The 11700-nt window shown below is 42.2% G+C and overlaps 1 protein-coding gene across 1 annotated transcript; it reads right to left on the bottom strand.

Moving 5' to 3' along the window:
- Window positions 1-983: 983 nt before the first annotated feature.
- ctns (cystinosin, lysosomal cystine transporter) lies at window positions 984-9709 on the bottom strand. The gene is made up of 10 exons (XM_070832475.1): window positions 9614-9709; window positions 9247-9325; window positions 8277-8367; window positions 7399-7502; window positions 7113-7250; window positions 6357-6456; window positions 5946-6065; window positions 3361-3531; window positions 3039-3156; window positions 984-1448 (listed from the first exon to the last, which is right to left on the bottom strand). The coding sequence occupies exons 1-10, from the start codon at window positions 9681-9683 to the stop codon at window positions 1300-1302; spliced, it is 1140 nt and encodes a 379-aa protein (XP_070688576.1). The 5' UTR covers window positions 9684-9709; the 3' UTR covers window positions 984-1299.
- Window positions 9710-11700: the final 1991 nt, after the last annotated feature.

Genomic DNA, 11700 nt, shown 5'->3' with positions numbered 1-11700 from the left:
AGAACTCTGCTGCTCGTGTTCTGATGAGAACTAAGAGAAGAGACCATATTTCTCCTGTACTGGCTTCTCTTCACTGGCTTCCAGTAAAATCTAGAATAGAGTTTAAAATCCTTCTCACCTACAAGGTTCTTAATGGTCAGGCTCCATCATATCTTAAAGAACTCATAGTACTGTACTACCCCACTAGAGCACTGTGCTCCCAGACTGCAGGCCTATGTAACAGGTCTCAGATAGAGAACCCATTAACAGAGAAGAGTCCTGTATAAACAGGAGAAAGAATGAGACAGGTGACAGTGCTTCTGGTCCGTGCAGCTTCGCTCAGCAGAATGAGGAAGTAAACAAGAGTCCGTTCAAAAGGAGAGTCCCACTCTGCCTCCTACTGGAAACACTGAAATGCTCTAAGTGTATAAATACAATGAGGTCTTGTCATCTCATTTAAGAGATAATCATTGACCATTACGGTTCATATTAGTACATTTATCTCACAGAAATAACCCTTTCAAAATAAAACAAACAAAATTACATAAATGTGACCATACATCTCATGTGCGTCACACCTACTGGTGGTTCCTAAGGTCCTCTAAAGTAGTGATGGAGCCAGAGCTTTCAGCTATCAGGCTCCTCTCCTGTGGAACCTCCTTCCAGTTTGGGTTCAGGGGGCAGACTTTAACCTCTGGGGACTTGGAACAGAATTATCAATGTATGAAACCTTTAGTGACTCCATTTGTTTTTAATATTACCTTTAGTGAATTTAATGGTATATTTATTTACTTATTGACTCATACATATATTCATTTCTTATTTTTGATTAGGAGTTCTGGTCTGCCACACAGTATTTCAACTAGTAGTGACCCTGACCTACACAGCTCAACTACGTAACGGAGACTCTTAGACATCCTTTGTTTCTTATTCACCAGAATCTACGTGACTACTGATACTTGGTGAGCCAAAATAGGAAACAGGCTGAAAGTTCTGCAACGACAGTCGTGATATTGCATTTAATAAAGTGTTCATCATCATCATCATCATCATCATCATTACAGTACATCTGTTTTTCTTAAACTGTCTATCAACCAAAAGTTTCATAGCAGTGGTTTTATATTAAAAAAAGAAAAGGAAAAAGGAAGGCACTGTGCACAAGCTGCTCTGGAGCCACAGACGACCTCTGACCTCTGCTGCAGCTTGAATCACTTGCTGGTTTATCTGTTGTGCTCATTCTTGTTGTCTGATACAAATCAGCTGTGCATTCCCTCATGATTGGGTTTTTAGGCAGTCCATCTAGACAACATCAAGTCAGTGTCAGTCTTCTTGTTGCTCTGCAACAGCTTCGTACTGTGCCGGCTGTCTGTAGAGGCAGTAGTGCTGAGCCATGAAGATGATGTCAAACACCACAGAGAACAGACCCAGACCAAACTTAGTAGGATCACCAAAGATCAGCCTCCACTCCTCTGAGGAGACACACAGACAGAAAACAACATGCTGTCAGTCACACATACAGCACAATACTTATTTTAAGTGCAGGTGTAAAAGTAGTTCAATGTTTTCAATGCATTTTAATTTTTTTTGCAAATACGTCCTCTGTGTTCATCTTCAGCCACGTTAGCAGTGAGGATGTCAGTCACCATGGTTCCCCGGTCTGCTCCAGACTGAACTAACTATTCAATTGAACCAAATTAAATGGCGATCTGACATTCATGCAGCCCTTGGGATAATTTGTGATTACTGTGCTCCAAACTTTTCCAAAGTGTTTGTTTATGACCAAACACCTTGAAAACGAATGACGCTCCATCAGCCTCTGCTATATTTTGTGCCATCTAGCAAATGCTACAAACCTTGATCATCATCTCACAACCTAATCTGCGTCTCTTCCTTTTGTTTAATCATATTTGACAGAGACAGTTGACGTGGGACTGGAGCACGGTGTGTGGACATGTTTCAATTCATTAACATTGCCGTCTTGTCCTAAGTCCTAAGCCCTGTGGCCTGAACAGGATACAGCACACAGTGGTTCGTTGTAAACCTGAGTGCTGCCTCGTGATGCACTGGTGGCAGATGTTCAGTTACTCTGGTTGCCTTTTCACAGTCCATTAAGTGAAGGTTTTTGTACAGTTATGGTTAAAGCCTTCTGTCTCACAAATCTGCACTTTTTGTTTTAAGAAAAGGGACAGACTATTTAATTGTATTTTATTGTGTCTAAGTTTCTGTTCAATTTTGTATTTTAATATTTTGTATTGTTGTGATGACCTCTGTATCGCACTCTGGCACAATAATTTCCTCCAGGATAAATAAAGGCCGTCTTATTCTTATTCTTCTTTACACTCCACTTATTAGGGGTGTACTTCATTTGCCAAAAAGAGACAACACACAAAGTTAAAGATTCGTTTGACTGATGGCATTAATATTATTATTATTATCATTATTATTATTTCAACATTTCTATAGACATTGCAAAACAGTGAAAACACATATACATGTGAAAACTAGAATGACAGCCTCACAGATGAATGCGTCCACCAACCATTCATGTCTGTCCACACCCAAATTAGTGTCACACCAATTCAGTATTCAGTCAAATATGGTCACAATCAGCCCTTGTGAATATTGGCCTATAGTGCAGGAGACCATCGGACCTTTAGGATTTCAAAATGTTCTGACTTTAACCTTTGACCACCCAAATCTGACCAGTTCATCCTGCAGCCCACGTGGACGTCTGAGCCAAACTTAAACAAGTTCATTCTAGGTGTTCTTGACAGACGACATATGTACGTATGAGCATCCAGGAACCACGACGCCTCCAGCCAGTGCAAAGGCAAAGACATTTCTAAATCGGGTTTCTTTTACCTTTCAGACTTTTTGTAAATGAATGAACCTCTTAAGCGTTTTCACTTTTTTTTTTTTTAAGAATAGCTCTGAACACGTCTACAACCGCAGAAGCTAAATTACCATTCTGTCAAACCCTCCTTTAAATGTGTGACTGTCCTTAATGCTACGAATGATAGCAGCATAGAGTATTAAACAGCATGAAGCACAGTAGTTACCATTGTTGTAAGACTGTAAGATCATCTGCAGAATACTGAGGATTCCACCAGTGAAGTCCAGCAGCACATTTCCAATACTCCAGCCGTCAGTACTTTGTCTCTTGTAGTTCATATACACCTGGAAAAACACACCTTTAGAACTCTCACAATAACTGGTGTTATACTGAACATTAATCCATCTTTTGAATGCCACTACTGACACAGACACAATAGGAAACACACACTACCATAAATGGAATCCTTAAACAAAAAGGTAGTATTTCCTGCGTGCAGGATGTTTCCATTCCTTTGGTCCCTTCGTGTGTGCATGTGCACAACGTACCTGTGGCACATATTTGACCAGAGTGACTGCTAGTTTGATGTAGGAGAAGTAGTACAGGTAAACCAGCCAGCTGATCTGTTTGGCGACCGCAAGAAACAAGCTGACCAAGGCAAATGTCCAGCCAATCAGCAACAAGAGCAAGGCTGTACAGGAGACCTTCTGGCCCCCCCTCTGGAAGAGAGAGGAAACAGTGGATTACACACCAAAACAGATTCAAGGATATCCAGACAAACTGCAGAGCCATTTTAAAGATGCATTCAAAAATTGGAATAATGATAATTCCCTGAACTATGACGGTAAATTCATTTATACCGCTTATTCTACAGGGTCGCAGGGGGGCTATAGCCAATCCCAGCTGACACTGGGCAAAAGGCAGGACACAGAGACAGACAGCCAGTCCCACCTATGGGTGATTCAGGCACCAGTGAACCTAACCTGTACAGTCTTTGGTACAGGAGAAAACATGCAGACTGTTGTTGTGAGGCAACAGTGCTAACCACCTAATGTGATGTCATACTCTGCTGAGAACAGCCGCTTGTTAAACAGAACCATGCTTTTCTTTCACGCATTCATTCAAATCACCTCGACTGCTTTTAAGTTTCTAGTTACAAGTTCAATGGAGCTCAACACTTCCTACAAAAGCTTCTCTTCTGTTACTGTGCCCACAGTTAGTATTTGCTTTCTACTCCAGGACAGTAAAGCCATTAGATTGTGGAATGACTCATCCAGCAGTGGGTCAGTGGAGTTCATCCAGTCCACCGCTGGAGAGCTGGTCGTCAACCAAAAGAAACTCTGCTCTCACCTGAGGGTCGGCAGCGCTGTCATAATCAAATTTAGAGGTCCACAGTTATGAGTTCACTGAACTGGATACTGAAGTCTTCTGAGTAAGCTTTTACAACAGTTAAAAACTTATTCCATCTTGAACCTGATAGAAACGTCGGTTCTGTAGGTTGTGCTTATTTACTTCTCTTGGTGTTTTCTCTTCATTCTGTTTTTTAACTCTCTTTTCTTTAACTATGGTTTATACTCGTTTGTTGTTTTGGGTTATGAATGTAGTAATAATGCACTATATGGTGTTAGTGTGTGGTTTAGATGAGTACTAATGTCATTTTAAGGCTTCCTTCCTTCCTTCCCTGCACTAGATTACTCTATCCTAAATAAACTACACAGCGCAGACAGAAAAAGTAAGCACACAAGTTCTTTGTTGCTGAGCATGGTAAACGTTTGCTTAGATATCTGACACTCTTCACTTTCACTCACTGGGACTTTCATGCTTGTGAGAGCGGATGTTGATCAAACAGACACACCTCATACAGTTTACACACCCCGGCACAATTTGTGAAATATTGGCCGTTTTTTGGAAAATATGACTATATATATATATTATATATGAATATATTCTTTTATTTAGAGATAGTGGTCAGGTGAAGCCATTTCTTATCTGTGTGCCCTTTTTAAATCATAATGAGAACTGAAATGGCCCTGATCAAAAGGGTACACCCCCTTGAATGTTTGGCCTGATAATATTCACACAGGTTTAAATGGCTATTAGGGGTAAGTGTCCACGCCTGTGACTTGTTTGATTGTAATTAGTGTCTGTGTATAAATAGTCAGTGAGTTTCTGAGCTCTGCAGAGCCCTGCACATTTCATCCAGAGCTGCACAGGTTTTCTAGATACTGAGCCATGGGGAAAGCAAAAGAACTGTCCAGTCCATCAGGAAAAGGATATAAAAAAGATATCCAAAGATTTGAAAATGCCAATTAGTAGTGTTCAAACTCTGATAAAGAAGTAGGAAAATGAGTGGTTCTGTTGATACCAAGCCACGGTCAGCTAGACCAACAAAGATTTCAGCCACAACTGCCAGGAAAACTGTTCGGGATGCAAAGAAAAACCCAGAAGCACCTTCAGCTGAAATACAGGCTTCTCTGCAAAAAAACAGCTGTGGCTGTTTCAAGATGCACAATGAGGAGGTACTTTAACAAAAATGGGCTGCACGGTCGAGTGGCCAGGAAAGAGCTACAACGGCACAGGGAATTTAGTCCAAACTGATGGCAAGATGAACGCAGCATGTTAGCAGAAAACATTGGAGGACAATTTGCAGTCATCAGCCCGGAAGCTGTGCCTGGGACTTTCCAACATGACAATGATCCCAAACACAAAGCCCAGTGCACCCTTCAGTGGCTCCAGCAGAAACACGTGAAGGTTCTGGAGTGGCCATCAGTCTCCTGACCTCCTGATCTCAAATGTGCAGTTCATGAGTTTACGGGACCTGGAGGCTTTTAGCCAAGAAGAATGGGCAGCTTTACCACCTGAGAAAATAAAAGGGCCTCATCCACAACTATCACAAAGACTGCAAGCCGTCATTGATGCTAAATCCACAGTATGTGTATACTAAGGGTATGTTTGTTTAGTGATTGTGCTGTTCTGTGATGCCTGATAGTTTCATGTGAATCCCATGTTGTTGCCTGACCACTCGTGTTTTCTTTAAAGAACGGTGCACATCGTACATCCTGCCAGGGTGTGTACACTCATGAGCACAACTGTATCCAGCAGCCTGGCTGGCATGGATCAAACAGAGACACACCTCATACACCACAGCCTGGCTGGCATAGATCAAACACAGCAAGACGGCATGGAGACTGAAGAAGACATCGTTAGCACTGACGGGGTTGATTCCATTAGGGTTCCTCTTCAGAAACTCCTCCTATAGGACAGACATAAAGCAGCTGAACACACAATAGACACTATAAACTGTACATGCTTCACTCCAAACCTACTGTAGCTCTAAACAACAGTTTAGCCATTTAGGAGTGGTTGAAAGTCCTCATGTAACCATGATTACATGTCCATCAGACACATGTTGTGTTCCTGAAGTATTACTACTACACACTGGACTGTCAGCTGACTTGAGATTAAAACCTTGAACAGTGACCTGAGCAGAAAATATATCAGACACAAGTGTGTGTATATAAATGGAGTGAGTGGATGAGGTCACCTTTATATAAGGCACCCAGAACAGCCCTATGTTGAAGACACTATAGGCAATGAAGCCAGTTAGATTCAGAGCCAGGAAGTCGAAGTTGAGACCTACAACACTGGAAGCAAACATGTTAGCATTGTTTGTCTGAGTCACAGCATTTTTATATATTATAATTATACCATAATCACAACTATGCAAAGATCAGATCTCAGTAGACATCGGAGGCAGAGTGATAAGTCGAAACAGCATGACCGCTGGGCTTCCATAGGGAAATAGACAGTTGTCAGACAGTTTTTTATTTGTTTGGTTAGTTGTGCCGAGTTGATTTTCAGAGGACTTTCTTTTAAGGAAAGCTCTATCTAAAGTGAAGTAAATCATTATTCATTTGTGATGTGAAACTTTATTCTTCTGCATATATCTTGGATGTGCACCAACAGAGAATCCAGCTTCTTAATTTCAGATGACCACCTGTGATTGATGAAAAGGAGGCTACGCTTTCTTGGCCTGGCCCCTGTGGCTTATTTTTGGTGCAAAAATCAATGTAATGTAACTAGTTTTCACTATGGCAATAATTCGGGATTGGAATTAATTCTGAGCTCATCAGATGCTTAGTGTTTATATGATGACACAACTGGTGGTGTGGATGTCACAGAAAGCCCAACTCTTCACTTACATTGCTTATTTTTAGACTTAAAATGACTCAAACTGTTTCTAGTTTGGAAATGGAAAAATCTAAGCTGGAGTTGTCTGCCATGACAAGCAGAACATTACCTTTTCCTCCTCCAGTTTTCCCAAACTTGCGGATAGAAGGACACCGACCAGGCGAGAAAGTAGATCCAGCCAATCACCTGACTGATTACTGACAGGGCTTGGCTGTGGACGACCATAAAGCGGATTCTGACAGGAAAACTACAGAAGAAAGAAAAACTAAGAAAGTGGACAGTGGCAAAGTAGCATAGTGCACAGTAGTATCACTGATAGTCACTGACTGACTTTACTGCCATGCTAGACTGATGGAAGATAAGGAAAGTGAAATGCTGCTTCTGTGTTGACTCACCTGTTGAGGTCTGAGTTGTTGCTCAACAGGTATGTGGTCACCTGACCCACATCATGGGATTTCACATCGAAACTGACTGAGGTTGCATTCACTGGCAGCAGCACCTAACCAAAGACAAGATGAAAACAAACTGTCAACAACTGATTGGTACATAGTTCCATGCATCCTCTGCTCAGTTAGGCATCGAGACCGGAGCTAAATGTGATCCATGCTATTAATTCTGCTCTCTTCAGCGTACACAACACTGATAATGAGTTTAATGTGGTTCAAGCTCACAGAGATCTAAGTTCTGTTCGTTCTATTTGAAACATCTTAATCTTTTTTGGACAACTGTGGAGCTCTAGGACACAAGACGGCAACAGATTGTACTTCCTATCTGCTTCTTTTCTCCTAGGGGGAGTTTGGAATATAAGTGTATTGGCACTATAAGCATAGTGTGGATACAGTTTTATTATCTCTACATTTATGAGGCATTTTGTTCGCCAACTTTCATTTCATGGGATTCATACTAAGGTATATGAACAGGAAGATGCTGCTAGAGGTAAGATAAAGTGGTGTCACCTAAAACATTAAGATTCATCCTCTTCTCCTTTGGTAAAGGGAAGTACAGAGAGTGAAGGGGTAAAAGGAGAAAGAAAGCTAGGTGTGGCTACAGGTGCAAGAGGCCGGGGCTGGCTACGAAGGGGGAGGGAAAAGAATGTTGTCACCTCTGGGAAGCAGGGAAAGACAACTTATTAGCCTGGGTGCAGGAAGTGTTTAAAGGGGTTTGGAGGAAAGGGCTAACTTAGTCTGTCTTTCAATCAGCTGGTGCCAAGCTCAGTGATCCATAAACATAACACGTAAATCCAGACTGATCCAGAAGAAGCTTCATGCGTTACCTGCTCAGGCACTGTGATTATAGAGGAGTAGTTCCACTTGGAGCTGTAGGTTACATTTAAATGAAGCACAGCTGACTGGGTGACAGGAAAACTAGAGGAAGACACAAACATCCTGTCAGCACAACACTGATCCTGACAGCTGCTTCAGCAAGCTATAGAGACAGAACAGCTAGCAGGATCCCAACGGTTATTTCTGTAACTTGAAATGTTTATTTGCTTTTTTAGTTTCTCCTTTATTCATACTCACGCCTTTGCCATGAGGCAGAAGCAGTATTCAGTAGCTTCACTGCAGCACTGTAGTACTGTATTAAGTGAGTGTTGTATCATGCCTCTTTTCCACTGAATGGTACAGCTTGACTTGACTCTCCTCACTGAAAACAGTTCTTTTGGGTTTTCCATTGGCCAAAGTTGTGGATAGTACCTGGTACCTTTTTTGGTACCACTTTTAATGGAGGTTCTAAGTGAGCTGAGCCAATACTAAAAGGTGGAGCTAACGCTGCAGACACAATTGCTACCTGTGTGTTACATGCATGCACAACGGTGACCGCAACTTTTTAACAAAAAGGACAGTTGACGGAGAGCAGAGATTTCTCTGTCTGGTTGCTGATAAAAGGATCCAGCGAGAGCTGGATGAAGTCACATGCAGCAACATTGTTATTATGCATTATGCTCCTGGTTGTGTTGGTGCCATTCATTTATTCACAACCACAGTCTGTAGTAGTATAGAGGTTGAAGCTATAGATTTTAAACAGCAATATATAACAATACATATAACAATTGCTATTCTGAGATAGCAATTGCACACAATAACAAACTTGTAGATGAATGTTGTGGTTGGTTAAAAGCATTTTGTAGCCTAACAAATCCTGCAGAGCATCCAGATTATACAGCAGGTTTGCAAATCGCAAGCACCTTGCTTTTTGTTAGACCTTTTGTGAAACTCTCGTGCAGCCTGTGTTTCTGTAGTTACCTGGAAGTAATGGTGATGTTGGCTTTAGAGGATTCCTCCAGTGTGACACTGTCAGGAGCACACAAATGCACTCCAGACTCTGAAGGACAAGGAAAAAGTGGACAGTTAATCCAAGATGATCACAGAAACAAACAGTACACAGACTGGCATCATCATATAGCAAACGTGTTCATGATTTTGTCATCATACTCATAGAGACGTTATTGAATGTGTTTTGAATGAATGAATTTTCAGAACCACACACACACACACACACTTTTTTTGCCAGAGCCCTCTGTGTCAGCACACACTCTGTGGGCTCATTAGAATCATTTTTTTCCCACTGAAGCCAGTGGAATCCCTTTAAATAGCCATAACAGTGAATCACCAGAGATGTTGGTAAGCATCAGCAGGAGCAGGAGCTTAGCAGGTAGCCTTCTTTTCGCCAAGCCAGACATCTCAGCAACCTGAGGATACTGCCAACCTGGAGGACATAAGGCACACAAAGCACCTCAGCAACTACACACAGCAATCTCATTCACATTCCTAATGTCAAATCATTACATTGAACCGCTGCTTCAGGTTAGACGTGGTGCACATGAAACCAGAGTAAGTACAGAACCAAGGCTGTGATGGTTCGGGCCGGACTTCAGCGTCACAGACAAATAATCGAATTACAGCGAACTGAAAAGAACATGTATCGTTTTCTTATTAATAAATAAATGGGTAGATAGATGCTTCACTCATCCCCTGGGGGGGGGGGGGGGGGTTCAGGTATCCTACAGCTCAAATAGTCAAACTAACAATAAAACTGACAAATAATAAATGACAATGAAGTCAATGCTCCAGTGAAGTCAGTCAGAGAGCTGGGGGAGAAGGAGAGAGGGGGGGTGGGTGATGAGCCACTGCCCCCAGCTGAGGGGGTGTACAGTCTGGTGTCTGTGGGGCCACAGGTCCCTCTGTACCCCTCAGTCCTCCCTCAGAGAGGAGCTGCTCCTCCAGTCCACCCATGTAGGACTGCACCACCTTGATGTCCCTTCCTCACTAAGGGACTGGGTGAGTCCATGACCATCTCCTTGGTGTTGGAGGTGTTCGGTCCTGTGTCATCAGAGCAGTCCTGACAGTACCAGGAAGTCAACAGTAGCTGCTAGGGTCCTTTTAGTGGGACAAGGTTGATCCAATGTAACACTAGTTCATGTGCTCACTGTAATGTATGTAACAACAAACCTGTGTGATATGTTTTTATGTCCCAGTTACTTCAATCATGGAAAAACTCTAAGTCTTCAAACCTTTTTTCTTCCGGGTGTCTGGAGGATAAATAACAGGGACCTGCGTCTTTACTCACAATAAGTTCAGAAGGTCACTCTTCTGTCTCCTCCATTGGGAACACGGTGAAGTACAGTTAACTATGGAAGAAGCGAACCACATATGCCTCCTCCGACCCAATAGAGATGATTACTTACCGGCAGCAGCTGAGTCCTTTCAAATACTTCCTCATTTCGGTCACAAGACTCTTCTTCTTCTTCTTCTTCTTCTTCTTCTTCTTCTTCTTCTTCTTCATCTTCTTCTTTCTCTCCTGGTTTAATGGCGGCTTGCACCGCCCCCTATTGTACCGGAGGGAGTAGTGTCAGGTGTTTCCCTTCAGATAAAGATAAAAAGATAAAAACTTTTTATTTTTCCCCTCAGTGGGGAAAGTTTGCAGCATTTACAGCAGCTCAAGGGGACAGACAAAGCACACAGTTAAAGAAATAGAAAATTAAATAAACATAATATATACAGAAAAAACCGTGTATACACAAAGAAACAATAGTACTTCCCTACTCAAGGCAACTGACAAAAAAATCTTCTGCCTTGTTCATTTTCATCATACTCCAGTCCTCTCTTGAACCCTGCTCCTATTAGTCCTGATCTTTTCATTTCTTTCATCGTGTCCTTTTGTCTCTGATATATATATCTGATAACACACACATGTTCTACAGTTCCTGCTACCTGACAAGGTTCAAAAAGACATATTTGTATATTTTAACAGCTTGTTTGACTAGTTTGTCCACTCTGTCATTACCCATAATATGAGCAGGAACCAAAGTGACTCTGATCTTAGTGCCTTGTTCTGTTACTCTTGAACATATTACCACTGTTTCAGTTAGTAAGTCCAGATTTAGGACTACAGATGCACCTACTTTATGACTGGACAGACTAGAGGTTTGTTTGAGCAGACTGAGCCCTGGGGTTCCTATGGTCAGGCATGGGTTAGGGACCTGCTGTGCTCAGCTGAGCTTACCTGAGCAAATAGAGCTTTAGTGTAGGAGATCCTCTTTCCCCCTGGTGGCGAGGTTGGTGAGGTTTAACCACCTACTTCTCTCTTGTAGGACCATCAGGCCCGTTCTTCTGCCTGTAGCCTGGACGACAGGAGGTGTAGACAGTGGCTGGTAATTATGTACATTTTCTTCCTGGCCTTGCCATCATCTCATCCTC

Source organism: Pempheris klunzingeri, chromosome 6 (assembly GCF_042242105.1).
Source record: "Pempheris klunzingeri isolate RE-2024b chromosome 6, fPemKlu1.hap1, whole genome shotgun sequence".
Classification (NCBI taxonomy): domain Eukaryota; kingdom Metazoa; phylum Chordata; class Actinopteri; order Acropomatiformes; family Pempheridae; genus Pempheris; species Pempheris klunzingeri.
The sequence above is the reverse complement of the archived record's forward strand: the minus strand, read 5'-3'. Positions and strand labels throughout refer to the sequence as shown.

Excerpts from the sequence above, each read along its gene's own strand:
- ctns (XM_070832475.1), bottom strand. The coding sequence starts at position 9,683 with ATGTCTGGCTTGGCGAAAAGAAGGCTACCTGCTAAGCTCCTGCTCCTG. Across the intron at positions 8,368-9,246 it reads AACATCACCATTACTTCCAG|TTTTCCTGTCACCCAGTCAG; the intron begins GTAACTACAGAA and ends GTCTTCCTCTAG. Across the intron at positions 3,157-3,360 it reads TGGTCAAATATGTGCCACAG|GTGTATATGAACTACAAGAG; the intron begins GTACGTTGTGCA and ends GTGTTTTTCCAG.